Here is a 16,072-nt window from a genome sequence, read left to right as displayed (position 1 = left end):
TTTCGGAGCCTCCCTCGGCTCGCAGGCAGGCTGCACGGCAGCGGGCAGGGCTCAGCAGCACCCCGAAGCAGCTTCTCCATCCCGCCGGTTCCGGGAGGGTTCAGCCCGGCCCACACGGGAAACCCATCTCCCGGGCTCAGCGCGGCGGCGGACGGGGCTATCCCACGGCCGCGGCTGCAGGAGGTGCCCGCGGGCGGCCGCGCCCGGCTCGGCAGCGCGGCGGGCCCGGGGCGTGTTCCGGGCGGTGCCGCAGCCCTGGGGCGGTGCCGCCCGCGGGCCCGGCGGGAGCAGCTGTGGCTGGAGCGGCTGTCAGGGCGCGGACAGGGTTTGTCTGTGTGTGTGTGCTTGTGGGGCAGGCAGCCATGCGGCGCTGGAGGCTCCTTCTCTTCCCCGTGCTCCTCGCCGTGCTGGTCCCCGTCAGAGGTGAGCAGGGCCGGGCGGGGAGCGATCCTGCCGCGGATGGGCTGGGGAGAGAGGCAGGGAGCGCTCCCCTGCCCTCCGTCCCCGGGCCGGGGCCGAGCGCTGCGGCTCCGCACGGAGTCGGGGGTGGGTGGGGGTCGGAGCGGTCCCGGGACAGGAGAGAGCCGGGCGGGTCCCCGGCTGCCCGTGTCTGTCAGGGCAGGGAAGCGGCTCTCTCTTACTCCAGCCTTTTTTTTTTCTTTCTTTCTTTTTTCCCCTCCCTTTAACTAACTGGAAAAGTATGCCTGAGTTTTCTGCCGGCCCTCCGCACTGGGAACCCTGCCTGGTGTTTAATCTGCGGTGAATACGTGGTCCTTCCCCCAGTAGGGCTCTTGGGTGCAGGGGGGTCCTGGAGGGAGGCTGGGAGGGGGGTTCGGAGTTGCGGGAAGCTCGGCTGGAGCGCGGCTTCCATTTTAGGAAAGAAAGCGGAGTTACGGCCGTCCCAGGGCATCGGAGAGTTACTCACCAGAAAATCTGCCGTCACACGATAACCTTTTAAAAAATTACTGTGGCAAAACCGCGGGGTAAAACACACTGATGTATTTTTTGCTAACCTTGTTGCTTCAGTGTGTGTCAGGGACGATCTTCTTGAACCCTGATCAAAAAAGCATGTGTGTAATAGCACGTTGGTGTTTGGTAAAAGGAAACATTAGGCTGAGGGAGGGGGAGGAGAAAAGTAGCAAAGTCCCTAATACCAAGTTTTTTTCAGGAGGAAAACTGCTAAACTGGAATATGCAGTGCAAACTGTCATTTCCCATTTATATAACTTTTTTCTAAGAAATTTCTTTCTTCTTTTACTATGTTAATAAGCATACTTGGTGCTATGCCTAGGTATTTTCTTTTGAGTATTTTGTGAAAGCAGCACTTCAGATCTTAGAGATCTGTCTCTTCATTTTAAAGGAGATCGAAAAATACTTGTTTCTTACTTTGCCTGGAAGCTGTAGATAATGCATACGGATGCCAGATAAGCAGTTTGGCTTCAAGCCTGCTTGAATTCAATTCTGCTGTGCCCCTATTGTGGTCTTGACTCCTTGGTTAGTAAAGCTGAGCTCTTGCAATAATAGTAAAATTTTACTGTAACCACCTTTAAAACTAACAGATCATTCAGACTGCTAGTATTTGTCATCTTACTACTTGTGTGGAAAAGTCTCTCCTCTGTATCTACAAGCAGTCCTCACAGTCATGGACAGCAAAACCTTTGCTATGATGCTGTTAAGACGTGGAAGTATTTAGGGTCACCCAGAAATAATCTTTCTAAACTTTTTGCCAAGACATTTGGAGGCAAAGACACTGTCTGGTTTCTGCTTCATCAGAGGGAAGGTGCACAAAACCTGCCTTTAGGGGTTTTGTTTAGAATTCTGTGGGGAAAAAATACTACATTTTAAACAGATTGCTTTTACAAAGCTGGTTAATTTCTATGGGTACTCATTAATGCCAGTAATATGAACTGAGTAGATCGGTTATAATTAGTGTGGACACTTTTTCCTTAAAAATATGTAAGAATTTGAGAACTGCTGAGAATGTCAGCCTGGGGAGGGTGGGAAGGGTGGGGCCCTCCAGGAGAATTTCAGATCTGTGGTGGTGCAGTCTTAAATGACAATAAAGGCAGAACCTGAATTACATACTTTTGAAAAACTTAATTTCACTGTCAGTTGGCTGGCTGTAGCCTGAATGTGCAGAACTGCTGTAAAAAGTTAAGGATCTTTCTTTATAGGTAGCTCAGCAGTTGTGTGACTGTGTGGAGATGACTGGTTTCACTGTGACTGCCTGCTTTCGTGCTTCAATTAGATGAATCTACTCCAGGCTGGTAACTTCTTATGGGATCATCCATTTTATACATGTGAAAGCTGTTAGTGTTAAATCAATATTCAACATATCACAAGGATTTGAATGTATTATTAAGCAAGGGTGAACTTCATTATTTGAGCTTGCTTAGAGGAAGAGCTCACAATTTTAATCTCAAAACTGGTAACTGCTGTTCAAGTATTGTCTCATTTGCAAAGTCTGAACTCTGCAAGTCTGTCAAAGCTGGAATTTAGATACCATTGAGGCTGTAGCCAGAGGAAGGTCGAATGTGAGTTTTCATACATTGGTTTCTGTGGATAGTCTGACAGCTTGCCCCTGCTAAGGAGTGGGATCTTTCTGTTTCCTCTTCTGTTTGGTCTGCTGCCCATCTGGGCCTGCACTGAGATGATTCAGCTTGATAAATCAGCAGATGACTAATCTGTTGCATTGATTTTGCTCTGCGGAGTGTTTGATGGGCGTTGGTGCCTGCAGAAGGGAGTGGCAGGGCCAAGCATGGGAGAGTGGAAATGAGATGGGGACACAGGAGGAGAGGGCAGGAGGCTTCCAGCTGTGACTGACTGTGAGGTGTGAGACTGATTCAGCGATTTTACACCTGCAAAACCACCAGGTTAGCCTAGCATCTAATTTGACCAGTAATCCTGGTTTTCAAAATACAACCAAAAAAAAGTATTAGGCAGCGTGACTTCTGTACAATTCATATGAAAAGTACAGCAGAAGAAGAATTAAACAAAAAAATCCATGCATGATGCTCCATACATGCACTGAAGGATCTCAGAGGTCTAAACCAACCGAAATGATTCTGTGTGATTCTGCATATGATGAGTGGCAAAAAACTGCTGCAGACAGACACAAGGCTGAAAAGTCTCCCTTACCTGCTGCAGAAAGATCAAGGCATGAAAAGCTATTTTACTGAGGTTATAGAGTTTGGAGAGGGGGATATATGGTTTAAGTGTCTGTTGCAAGAATTGAGTAGAGCTTGTTGATTGAAACACAGTTGTCAAAGGAACAGTTATGGTTGTGAACACCTGTATGAGAGCAAAGTACGTGCTGGAGACTGAGGTATCTATGTTGTAAGATCAGTAGCCTAGGGTGAATTGCAGGGGAGAGCCCTTCTTTGTAAGACTACTGTAACTAGAAGGTTCTGAGGAAAGGGAAGGAAACACTTGGGCTCCTGACTTGTTGAGGCAAGTCAGTGTTGAGAGAAATGACCAGTTGGATGAAAGATGGTGATGTGATCCTGTCTGTATTCTAGATGGAGCTTTCAGCTAGGGCAGGGAGGTGCTGCAGGGACTCCTGGGGACTGAGCTCTGCTTTTTGGTCTCTGGAGTTGTTTGCCTTTTAAATCTAATAAATAAAAAAAAAAGAAAAACAAGACCAAAAACAAACTAACAAGCTGCCACAAAACTTTCAGCTGAACAATTTCAGTGGCAGTGCTGGACTGGATACACAGCAGCATGAACATTAAAAGTGCAGCACATGTTTCTCCATCTTTCTATTTTCTCTAATTTGAAAAGCTTGAGGCTTTTTTTTTAATGCGGTGTTATTTATATAAAATGGCCACTGCTACATCAAAATGATGTCACTGCAGCAATCCTTAAGCTTTCCATAGTTACAGTGATTTAACTTGGCAAGAGTTAAGTGTGACTCAAGCTACTGCCATCCAGCCAAGACCAATTTCAATATTTTCCTGATGTTACTCTGGTGCATGTGATGGGTTTGCCTGCACTTGAGAAAGGACTCTGCTTTAACTCTTGCTGTCTTGAACTTCTCTTTGCAATCATCGTGTATTTCATCAAGTGACAGCTGTGTTGATAAAATGCAATAATAATAGGAGTTATTAGTTAAGATCTTGCCAGGGGCATTCATCTTTCTTCTGGCTGAACTTCTTATCCATGCTCTAGCACAGGAATCGACTCTTCCCTATTTTAAGCTCAGCACCCTACTCATTCCATCTTGGCTTCCCTGATTTTCAGTGCAGGTTGTGCTCAGCCCATCCCCTGCTCCTTCATTCGCATGCAGAGCAAGAAGGTTGTATGCCTAATGGCTTCTTTCTGCTGTTCCTGTATGCTTCCTGCTGATTTTCCTCCAATCCTCTTTGCTTCTCAGTGTCCCTCCCTCTGTGAGGGTCTTTATGGTCCCTGAGGGCTGTCACTGCTCTGGTGTGGCTCGTCCTGGTGTGTGGCCCACAGTCACAGTCCCTTGGGGGTGTCCTTGCTGCAGTATCTCAGGGAGATATCCTATTGGGATGGAACCCCTACTGCCCAGAGCACATCTCCAGCCACCTGTTCTCTCAGCAGTCTCTAGAATCATCTCTGCACATGTGTCCTGTGTCTGCTGGCTGATACTCTTTGTCTGTGCTCCAGCAGGAATACTCTGTGCTCTTCTGACCAGCTGAAGGTTTGGTGTGCACCGTTGGTGTCAGTGCCAGCATGACATGACTGTAGGTGGCACGGAGCAGTTCATGGCCTCTTCCCATGAAGCCCTCTGAAGTCCCTGCCCAGTTCATGCTCCTTACTTTCACAGAATCATTGAATAGAGTCACAGAATGGTTTGGTTTGGCAGGGACCTTAAAGATCATCTAGTTGCAATCTATTGCCATGGGCAGGGGGTCCTCCCATTAGACCAGGCTGCTCAAAGCCCCATCCAACCTGGCCTTGAATACTGCCAGGGATAAGGCATCCATGCAACATGTTCTTTATCAGCATGTACCTATGTACCTAGGAAGTGTTTGGACATACATCTTGTCTCCAAAACACATGGCATAGTTTATAAAGTAAATTAAGTTTTTTATGGCATGTAACAGGATGTATCTAATTTTTTTTACTACTTTTTCAAAGGCCACTTAGTAGATAATTCCTGGTCCTCATTCCTTAGGGATTTCAGTTGCTGCAGGAGAATAGGCACAACATTGTGTTTCAATCCTGGTGTCCCCAGGGGCTGGCTGGTATTTTATTACCCAGTTGAAACTGGGATAGATGGCTTTCTGCAGGGCTGTTATGATGGGTTCCTACTTTTAGTTAGCTGGCTTCCTCCCAGCTTCATAGAGGTCACATTCCCTCTTCCTGGAGTGCAATTTCAGGTAAGCCGTTGTAACATTCTACCTTTTCAAATTCCTGGGTGTAGAAAGGAATATGATACACCTGCTCTGCTCCACAATCTTCCCCTCATTCTTGGACAGCTGTGGTTTTGAAATGGCTACTGTTATGTGAGACTAGCCAAGGCTGCATTCCATCATACCAACATATATGTATGTTTGTTCCACCTAGCATGCTGCTTACATTTTATTTCCAAGTAATAAAGCTTCTAGCAACCCCTTTCTGACCTTGCTGCTGCGAGGACACAGCTCCTGCTGGTGTTGCGGAAGAGAAGGGGGCTGATCTGCTTGCCAGGCTTCTTCAAACATGCCTTTCTTCCACCACAAGTAGCATTCTTCCTTCATAATTTTCATGCATGTACTATTATTTCATGGATCTCACATTGCCGAGTTGCCTGCACTATGGCTTCCTGAGACAAGTCTGACCTGCGTTCTCTGCTCCAGTACATGAGCAGAAGTTTGTGGACCTACCTGGCTTTCCTTTGTGCCCCCATCCTAAACCTCTGCTGGCAAGTTGAGCTAACTGGTCAGCCTGGTTATGTTTCTCAAATTGCCTTTCAATTTCAAATATGCTTATTCACACTTACATGTTCAAGTAGATGTTTCTCTGAGTAGCCATTGTATTATTTTCCATTCTTCTGACACTGAAAGTTGTTTTCCTCACTGATGATGGTTATCGTGATTCCAGTCTGAGTAATTTCTGTACTGCATTAGTGACCACTTAGGAGTCTGTGCATGTGTGTTCTCAGAGCCAGTGGTGTTCCTGAGCATGTTTCAAGGGGACTCCAAAGGCCATTACTTCTGCAAACTCATGGCAGCCTCTTCAGCATATAACTTGTTGTATTCTGGGGCATTTTAAAGCCAGAGGAGCTCATCTTTCTTCATGTTGTTGGTTTGCTCGCCTCAGACTAATCAGTTCAAGTTGGGAAAATACGGTGCCCGTTACTTAGTACTGTTTTTGAGAGTTTTTCCTTTAATCAATATTATCAATACAGTGGAAAAATTCTCTAGAGACGATGCCTTAAAGTTTTGTGGGTGATACCATGGCAGATGGTAGGGCTGTGTTTCCACCCTTTGCAACAGCTAGTTCCACACATGTTGCACACCATTCCGGGTGAAAGCAATTGGGGTTCTTGCTTCTTCAGTGAGAAGGATTGAAAAGAATGCATTTACAACACCAGTTGTAACATACCAGCTATATTTCTTGGCTTCTGGTTCATGCAAGAGCTGTAGCACACCTGGAATTCCAGCTTTTAATGCAGCAACTGCATCATTCAAAGCTCTGACATCTGCTGTTAACTGCAGGTACGCTTCTGGACAGGCTGAATAAGACTGTTGTAAAATGAATGTGTTTTGAGTCTCTCTCATCTTGTTTTTCTGGGGAATCAGTTGCTAATTACTTTTTAAATCTCACCAGTGTCCCCTTAATCAGTTCAGTACCTCTTTCAGCAAATTATTCACATTGCTGTGTAAGAACATCTGGGTCTGAGTGCCTGCAGCATTGCTGGGGTCAGTAAGAGTCCTGTGGCTGGTTCCTTCCAGTACAAACCACACTGCCTATACCAAAAGCCTAATGCCTTCCTGCCTCATCTGTCTGTCTGCAGTGGTCAAGAATGTCAAGCCCAAGAAGGGCAGGACCATAGGGGCAGTGGCAACAGGTAGGGGTTACCAATCTTGTCTATTCAGACTGAGGCTCCTTTCCATTAGAAGTAGGCATGTGTCTTACCCACTTCCTCTGTGAGTAACTACTTATTTATCACTGCTACACAAGGGCAGTAAGGTGCGCTGAGCACCTGTATCCATTAGGACACAATGGAGATGGGGCCAAGTGCTGCCTGGCTGCCTTACTCAGCCCAGTAATGTGGTTATCTGCACCTGCTGCTAGTGCAGTGAGTTCAGATGGATTGTCTGAACAACGTAAAGTCCAGAGACTGTGGCAGGAGAAGGCAGTGGTTGAATTGAGCTCCAACTCTGTCCCGTGCTGACAACTCCTTAGGCAGCAATGCGGCATCTCTGAAGGGCCTTCCATGCAATTTGTATTTTATCAGCTGCTGCAGAAGGTCTCTGTGCTGCCTTGCAAAAGCACATAGTGCCAGCAACAGCACTGAGACACTTTTTCTGCAGACTTGAGATTAATACTGCAAAACATGGTGTTGGGGAAGGTTGCTTGGTACATACAAACTAGTTTCAGTTTGCTTTTTCATAAAAAAAAATTAATTTTATTTCTCTATATGCTTGCAAATTCTTGTCTGGGAAAGATTTCCCTACTTGATGCAGGAAATTTGTTGCCTGCTGCAACAGGTACATTTCTCAGGTGTTGAAAATAAAAATGTTGTGATACTCATCACAAATTCAACTGGTTTAGTCTCTGCATTTTTTGTGACTGTGAAGCCCAGAATAATAGGATCCAGAAGATTTTCTGCAAAGGATTCCAGAAAGTCATGAGACAAATTCCTTTGACAGTCCAAAAACTTATTTCTTTGTGGAGTAAGGCCTGTTTACGGTACTTCGTCTAAATATTGAACAGTTTTTCTAAATATAGAGCAGTTCCTTTAAAATACAAAGTGAATTTGTCAAGTGCAGGGATCATTCAAACATGTTCTGGGAAAAAAATAACTTTGAAAGAAAACATTTACGTTTTAAGTCAGGTCTGATCACACGACATCATTGGCTGCATAACAAATGCATTTGGCTTACTTTATACAGATTTCAGTCACTTGCAAAGCATCCACATACCAGAAACATATAAGAAATGTCATCTTTAATAGTACTTACAAAAGGAACTCCCCTTGACTGAAGCAAATGTTAGTTAACTGCAGATGTTAATTTGCTCTACTTTTCCCATAGTTTGTGTCCTGTAAAACTTCCACTGGACCTCTACTTGCTTCAAAATTTTTCACAGGAAATGTGAAAAGTACATTTCTTGATGTATGTACATTTCTGGATGTATGTAAAGTAACCGTAAAGCTCATTTCACTTTGACCTAAAGAGTTTTAATAAGGTGAAATCAAACATTGCTTTTAGGATAGCAGTCTTTCTTTCATGAAGTGAATGTTATCACTCAGTATAAAAGTTAATCTTTCTGTGTGATAGAAGTTCTTTTTGATTAAACACCTGTCAGTCTAATTGGTTAAAATCTGATTTTAATTATAAAACTTTCTTTGTGTGCTTTTTTGCTTAACCACAGAAAAATGTTGCTTGTATATTTTCTGTTTGTGAAGAAGTCCAATATTCTGAGGAAAATACAAAGTGAAAAATTGGTAAACTTTGATATTTCCAGGAAAGCAAATCCTGCAAGTCTGGTATACCTTGCAGTACTGGTAGTATTACTGTTTTTATAACTACCACACGAATACTGCATTTTAAAGCTTTTCTGTCTGGAAATGCCGAGTATTTAGACTTACATTTTACCACTTGTTTGTTTCCTGTGATTTGGAGGAATATATTGAACCTATGTGAAGAGGAAAGGAGTAGTGGTGATAGTAGTCGCAGTAGTAGTAGCGAGATATGGTGAATTAAAAATAAGTGAGACGAATGTGTCGGGTAGTATCCAGTGTTTATTAGAGCTGATGCTATTGTTGGACAAAACAGAGAGCTCTGGAGTCACACAAGTCCTTGTTAAATTTAGAAACGAAGTTTCAGGAAAAGCTTTGGGGGAAGGGTTTGGAGTAGCCTATGTGGAAAGCTTTTAGATAAGGCAATTTTTTTCTATATTTTATATCTTTATCTTTCAGTCTGCTGATTCTTCCCTCACCTGTAGCTATCTATACCTGTCTGTATTTTTCCTCTTCAATGCCAGAAGTGCCTGCCTGCCTGCCGCTGTTTCTCAGTACATCCTGGATGCAATCTTGCGATTGGATCCTAGATTCAGTGGTTACTTCACCTCTATTCCCTGCTCTCTTCCTCTCCAACTGTTGCAAATGGTTATAGAGACATCTCTTCTTCACATCAGAGCGGTTGCTGCTTGTCTTAGCCAGCAAGTTTTCAATCTGATTGACAATATCCCTTTCCTCCCCCATTCTCAAAACCTTCCAACTTTCCTTTATGCTCTTTTGGCCTTCTGTAAAGGTCAGCTCTTTTCTGGGCATTCTTAGCAGAGATGTGGATTTTTTTTCCCCTGAAACTTCAGGCAAGAGCTGTCATTCTGAAGCTCATGGTTGTAGTGAGATGACAAATCCTCTGCATCTACACTTATCTCTCTCTGTCTTTCTCTTCCCTGTCCACTGCTGCTTTCCCCCTGGTTGTTGTCAGTGTATTATTGTCCTGACACCACTGCCAGTCCTATGCCCAGACACAGATCCCTTCAGCTTGCAATTCTTACGTGTCCTGCAGACAGGTTTTCCATCCATTTGTATTGCTTTCCTGTGGTGCTCCATGAAAGGAGTAAATTTCTAATAAATGAGTAAATTTCTAGTGCAGACTGGAGTCTGGCATTTAGAAGGTGATACAGAATTCAAGTGGAGATAATGAAATCATTTCTTAGAGTGGACATGGAGAATTCTTGATAAAGGTTTTGTCTAAATATAACAGAAGTACTTTCACAAGAGGCACTTGAACCAGAAATGCTTACAGTTTCATTGTGAATGAATTCCAGATGTTTTGCTGAGCACATGAACATATTGAAACTGCTTAGAACATAGCCTTGGCAGAAAAGGGAGGATTTGCTATTTTCCTCAAATAATGTAGGATGGCAAGTTAAAACTTGCAACCTCCATTTAAATGAGAAACAAATCTGACAAAACCTGTGCCACAATTCTGCCTTGCCATCTCTCTGTGACTGCTGCTTAGTAGAATACTAATTAATCTGTTTATTTTATCTGTCTGGTTTGGGCAACTAAAACTAGTCACGTTGACCTGGGTGCATGAATGTCTTCAGAAATATTTTTTTGGTTGTAATTTTGCATACACAATAGAAAGTTGTTTGAAGTAGAAAAGATGAGCCTTCTGCTGCAGTGTTCCACATTGCCCAGAGCAGCAGGCTGCTGTCACGTCATACGTCCTGTGGCTGAAGCTGTTCTGCCCATTTCCAAACTGGTGCTGTTGCGGTGTGATGGAGCACAAGCTGTGAAATCCTGACTCATTGGAGTGTTACATAACACAACTGTCTCAATTAGTACCTTAATAGTAAATACCTGTAGGAAGAAAAGTGTCACTGTTGCTACTGAAACATGACAATGCTTATTTTGAGTAGAACAGTAGGTTTTGTTATAAAATGGGCTGACCAGAAATGGTTCAGTCTTAGAGCAACAGATTAAAATTTGATTTGAATCATTGCAAACACTGTACTGAGTCGGGTTTCCTCTACTCCCTGCCTTCGCCACAGGAAACCGCCAGCAAGACACAAAGTCTTCCTCTTCTTACTTTTTGCAAAAGATGTAGTAGCTTTTTTCAAGTACACAGATTGAAAAGCCTGAAAAACCTTTTTAGCCATAGCTGAACAAACCATAATGAAAAAAAATCTAGAAAAGCAAAGTCAGTTTTACTGTTCAGGTAATGTTTTTGGCTAGATTACAGAATTTGTTTGGACTTTACTGTTAGTATACAAATTATGTTGAATCGGTAAGGCTTCTGGTGAGGAAGGTGAAAGACAAGCTGTGAAATTAAATGTCAGCTTAGAAGTATCACAGACATAAAACAGTCCTTCTTACTAGATGTCCTCATTTCAGTGCACTGCTGTAAAAATAACAGTATTGATCTGCCTCTGTGTGCATTGCAAGTGTATATTTCAAATAAATTTTATTTTAAAGAAGGAATTTATAAGTGTAAATTCAAGTTGTATTTACTTGTTCAACCTAAATTATAATTTAACTTTTTTTTTCCCTTAATCATGGTGAGGATTATATACCAGTAAAACAGTTGAGGTATTGGAGCCAGTGCATATTTTTACCCAGTGCCTGCCAGATCACAAATTCTGGTTTCGTAGTACTTCCTCCTTTCTTGTGGTAAAATTTTACCATCTTTCATCTAGTGCAGACCTCCCTAACCTTTCAGCACCAGAGCCTTGCTGCTGCACTTCCCTTTTCCTCTGAGCCCCCCTGGGAATCCTCTTTCTTCCGTCCTGCCTTGCCAAGAGGCTGCCAGAGATGTAGAGTGTGAGCAAATAAGGATGAGGACAAAAGAAAATACTGTTGTTTCCTGACCATTTGTTGGGGAGGGAAACCTTCAATCTCACATACTTTATCGCTGTGTAAAGTGTTTTACTGAATTGGAATAAGCAGAAAAAGCACACAGCTCTTGAAGTTGTGGCTCAAGACATCACACAATTGCCCTGAAAGCACTTCTGCCTTTCTCTTCACAAGGCTGAGCAGGGTAATGAGCTGTAGAAATGCATATAGAGGTCTTCAGTGCAAAGAGGAGAATGTTGTTATCTGAGAAGAAGCTGTCTAGGTAAACTTCAGGTGATAAAGTAGCATTAAGTTGTTTGATATCAGTTGTCATTACTTTCAGGAGAACCAATGATTTTATTAAATTGCACAATAGAGAAGAGTTTGCAACCTGCTTGAATAAAACAGTTTTCTTAAATTGGAAAGTAATCCTTTGATTAAACACTGTTGTGGTCTTCCCAGTGTATATGACTGTTAATTTTTGATGCTGGCTGCAATTTGGGTTGTTATCCCAGTAAGGCCTAATGTTCATGAATCTGTTCATGAAGGCCAGAACACTGAGTGTTTGAAGGATCTTGAATGCATGCCCCTTTCCAGCCCTACCATCTCCTCTGGTGCCTTAGTGCCATCAGTGTGTATGTTGCTGTGCACTGATTAGTTTTGACTGCTTGTGATGTGGCTGCTGTTTTGAAGTACACACTTCAGAGCAAAAAGCTTCATGGATGTCAGTCAGCTGCAGAAAGGTTCCTGTCAGAACTACTGAAGTTATTTCTAGATGTAAGTGCAGAAGTCCTGGAGAAGTAACTAGATTCTTTGGCACTAGAAGAGGGAGAGGTGCTGACAATACTGACTTTGACCTCTGGAGAATGTTATGAAAATTTGCAACAGGCCCTTGCCTATTGAAGAGGGAAGCTAGGGTGCAAAATACAGAATTAGAAGAGTAAATAGTTATTTATGCACACGAGGCATCCTAGCCAAATTGGGGCACCCCAATGTGGTTTTACACAGGGTTCTTGTAGCTTTCAAATGTTTAAGTATAAGAAAATTTGATTAGTCACTGACATCCATAGTACTGAATACTAATCATAGTAATCTTTTGCAAAGCACCTATATTTTTTGTTGCTTTTCAACTTATCCAGACATTCCTGAAGTCAGACTCACTTTAGTTACTTATCGATGATGCCAGCAAATGATGGGAGGGTTTCAAAGAAGTGTTAGAGGGGCTAGGATGCTGTTATTATATTGTTTGTTCAGGCATATATTTTATCCTTCATGGACAACTCTAAGTTTCCAAGATATAAAATTATTATTTACAGGGCTGAGCTGTCCTTTGGTTTCTCTTACATAAGCATGAACAACACCCAAGTCTTCAGTAAAATTCCACTGCCTTGCTGCATTGCAATGTATAATGTGAACTAATATACATTAACAAAGTTAATACTTTAATACTACAAAGACTGATTGATGTAATAGTTAAGGAAGTGATCTTACATAACGAATAAATGTGAGCCTGGTATCAAGAATGCATCTGGTTATGGAAATTTAGGCTATGTGAGTAGTAGCTGCAAGGCTTGTCAGCTTTCTGAAAGCTTAAAGTCCTGCCTCTCGAGCAGCCTAAACTTTGAAGCTGTAGACTGTGACCAACATGTACTTAAAGACTTTTGGATTCTTAGATTTATAAAAAATGAGCTACTGACATTTCTTGTGCTAGGGCAGAATTTCAAAAGGGGTTGAATGCAAAGTAGGTGCAGAGTGCCTGCTTGATCTTGGTGAGATCTGAGAACAAGTTTTCCTAAGACTGCTTCAGAGCTCCTGGCACAGGTTTCTCTAAGAGGCAGTGGTGGACATCAGAGGTGTGTTGGACCACTGTTAGCCTCCCTAGGGGAATAGTGATTATGTTGAGACCTGGGAAGAGGGGCAGGATTACTCCTTGCCTGCTCCAGGGGCCGAAGGACAGGGCTGGCTTCTGCAGGTGCTCTGTTGATGCAAGAGAAGGCAGTGGCAGTAGTGGCCCCAGGGCTGGCCTTGCTGACATCGAGTAACTTCATGCTTAATGCATAGAGTGACATCAGTGTAGTTTAGGGCTGCTTTGGGAAAGGATGCCAGGAACTCAAGACCAGTTATCTAGAAGGGTGCAAGGACCAAACATACAGGCTTTAAATAGCCTCAGGTGAGGCAATATTTAATCAAACACTTGTGGCCTTTTTCAAGGCTATGCTACACATGGGTGCAGACAAGATGATGCTTCTGCCTGCCAGTTCGTGTTTTGCCATAGTCCCTGAATTGACAAAAAAGGAAACTAAGTATTTGCTGTCTAGAAAATACTTTATTAAAATGCCCACTAATTTTAGTAATGTGTTTATGCTTGGTAAGACCAAGTACTGAGGTGAAATAGCAATAAGCATAGTATATGACACAGTCTTGAACTGTGGTCAGGCCCTCCTGAAACTACAGGTAAGAAATAATGAGCAAAAATCAAATAAATATGTTCAATAAATACGTGGTGTCATCGAGATTCAGCACCTCTGCTTCATATTGCAAAACCGCTTTCCTCTCCTTCTGTTCCTACCTCAGTGCCCCCAAAATTTAATCTTGTCATTTCTTGATGAAAGTACCATGCTTCTGTCACCCAAATGTTCTTCTAACAGCTTTTGTTAGTGTAGCTTAGGTTTCTGCTTACAGGCTTCAGGAGACAGAGGAATGTGTGTCAGTTCTCATTTGTAAAAAGAATTGCAGATGGGCAGAGTGACTTATTTTATTTGTAGTTCTATGACTTTTGTAGCACAAGGAGTTTAGTCCAGTGACTACAATTGGCCCCTCAGGGTGCTGAGGCTGGAGGAGGCTTCTGGAGTCCTTTCAGTCTCACTGCCTCCTCCAGCAGGGTCAGCCACTGAAGGTTGCCCAGGACTGTGGTCAGCTGGGTTTTGCTTATTTTGAACATGTGGGGGAGGTACTCTCTGCAAAAAAGCGGCTTTCTCCAGAGTGCAGAATATATGTCAAGCTCTTACCAAGCTGCTGTTAGTGACGGTCCCTTGGAAGCTCTTATAAGCTTAAGGAGAAGATGTGGGACCTGTGGCTTTTCTATTTGATGCTGGTTTGCCGCTGAGGGTTATCACCAAGCAACCCAGCTGTAGATTGGAGGGGCAGTGGTCACATGTGTAATGGATGTGAAGAATTATAAACTGTAAGAAAAGAATCAGACTGCAGTAGACAACTCATCACTGGGTGGGTTGTGATTATGATGTCAAATATTTGCTTTTATCCTCACTACTTGATTGAAGGGAATCACAGGAGTTCTTACTTTTGTGTAGTTCTCTTTCATCCCTTCTCATTTCTGTATAAGCAGCTCTGCATTTGGTAGGACTGTTGCCATCATGTTAATTCTGTAGCTTTGCAACTGACTCAGTTCTCCTGTATGCTTTCTGCTGATTCAGAGCTATTCATTCTGTCCTCTTATTCCTATGTCAAATCCTCCCCCAGAAAACTCTGCTTATAGCTAATAAGAGCTCTAAGAGCCTTATTATATTTTCCTACTTTCTATAGCTCAGAAGGGCAATAGAAGTTGCCCAGTGCATTGGAAAATTTTAAGCAAGCAAAATTCCCCAAACTGCTTCAAAATATGTTTTTTTCTTCTCTGGTAAATGGCTTATTTTACCATGTGCTCTTAAAAAACCCTCATGTGACTACAGTTAAAGGAAATAGTTTTGAGTCAAAATATAGCCTTGTAGGCTTTTAAAAATATTAAGTTGCCATTTTTGAACAGAAGGAACACTTTGTAATTAAAATTAAAATAATTCACAAATAAGTCTAAACACTCTTTTCTAGCAGCTAGATCATCAAAAGAGTAGGACACATAATTGTCTAACTTTTTATGTACTATGTTTTCAAGATAGGCGCAAATAGAGTAACTTTTTGGGGAACAAACTCTTGTATCACTGTCCAAAAACTAAATATGATTGTTATTAGGGTAGTCTTACACATCTCTTTGAAGAGGAAATAAATCTTCTTATTGGTTCCAGTGGAGATTTAGCTGACTTTATTCCCATCAGTTACATTAGTAAATGCTCCAGATGTGCAGAAAGCAGACACTCTTCAGATATAAAAAAATTGTATTTGCTTTTTTGGCTGATTTACAGTTGTTATTGGTGTTTGGGGCATATTTGTTTTAAGTACGAAGGGGCTTCATTCTGCTAAACAAAATTTTATGCAAAGTGTTTTTTTCCATTGCTCTGCGGAGAAACCAAACTTGAAAAACAGCATTGATAGGTGGGTAGTTGTAGGAGGGACAGGGTTTAAAATCAACAGCGTGGGCTTTAATTTCATGAGACTCTGGGCAGGGATAATTATAAACTGCTGCTTGGCAGTGCAAGTAAACATCCTATCTGCATTGCTGGATGCAGAGATCTCACCTCGAAACTTCTGCAATGGCTGAAAGAGTATTGTTTAAGTACATTCCTCCATTCCTACCTAGCTGCAAGTAGTTTTCATGTTTCAGGTTCTCCATTTAAAGCCTCAGAGATACAGTTCTTAGAGTAAGATGTGGAGAACCAAGTCACCTTTCTCCCAGGTTTTTTGTAACTAAATTGCTCCTCCTGGTTTTCCCTTAGGA

The 16,072-nt window shown here is 42.5% G+C and overlaps 1 protein-coding gene across 3 annotated transcripts in view; it reads left to right on the top strand.

The window, feature by feature from the left end:
* Window positions 1-296: 296 nt before the first annotated feature.
* CD99 (CD99 molecule (Xg blood group)) overlaps window positions 297-16,072 on the top strand; it is a 32,185-nt gene continuing 16,409 nt past the window's right edge. For all 3 annotated transcript variants that reach the window (XM_050333816.1, XM_050333815.1, XM_050333814.1), the window contains exon 1: window positions 297-423. In XM_050333816.1, the coding sequence (XP_050189773.1) occupies window positions 363-423 (61 nt within the window). In that variant the 5' untranslated portion in view covers window positions 297-362. The remainder of the gene's footprint in view (window positions 424-16,072) is intronic.

The sequence above is a fragment of the Myiozetetes cayanensis genome, unplaced genomic scaffold (genome assembly GCF_022539395.1).
Source record: "Myiozetetes cayanensis isolate MyiCay16 unplaced genomic scaffold, myiCay2020 scf5-8, whole genome shotgun sequence".
Lineage (NCBI taxonomy): Eukaryota > Metazoa > Chordata > Aves > Passeriformes > Tyrannidae > Myiozetetes > Myiozetetes cayanensis.
This window is presented reverse-complemented; position numbering and strand designations above follow the sequence as displayed.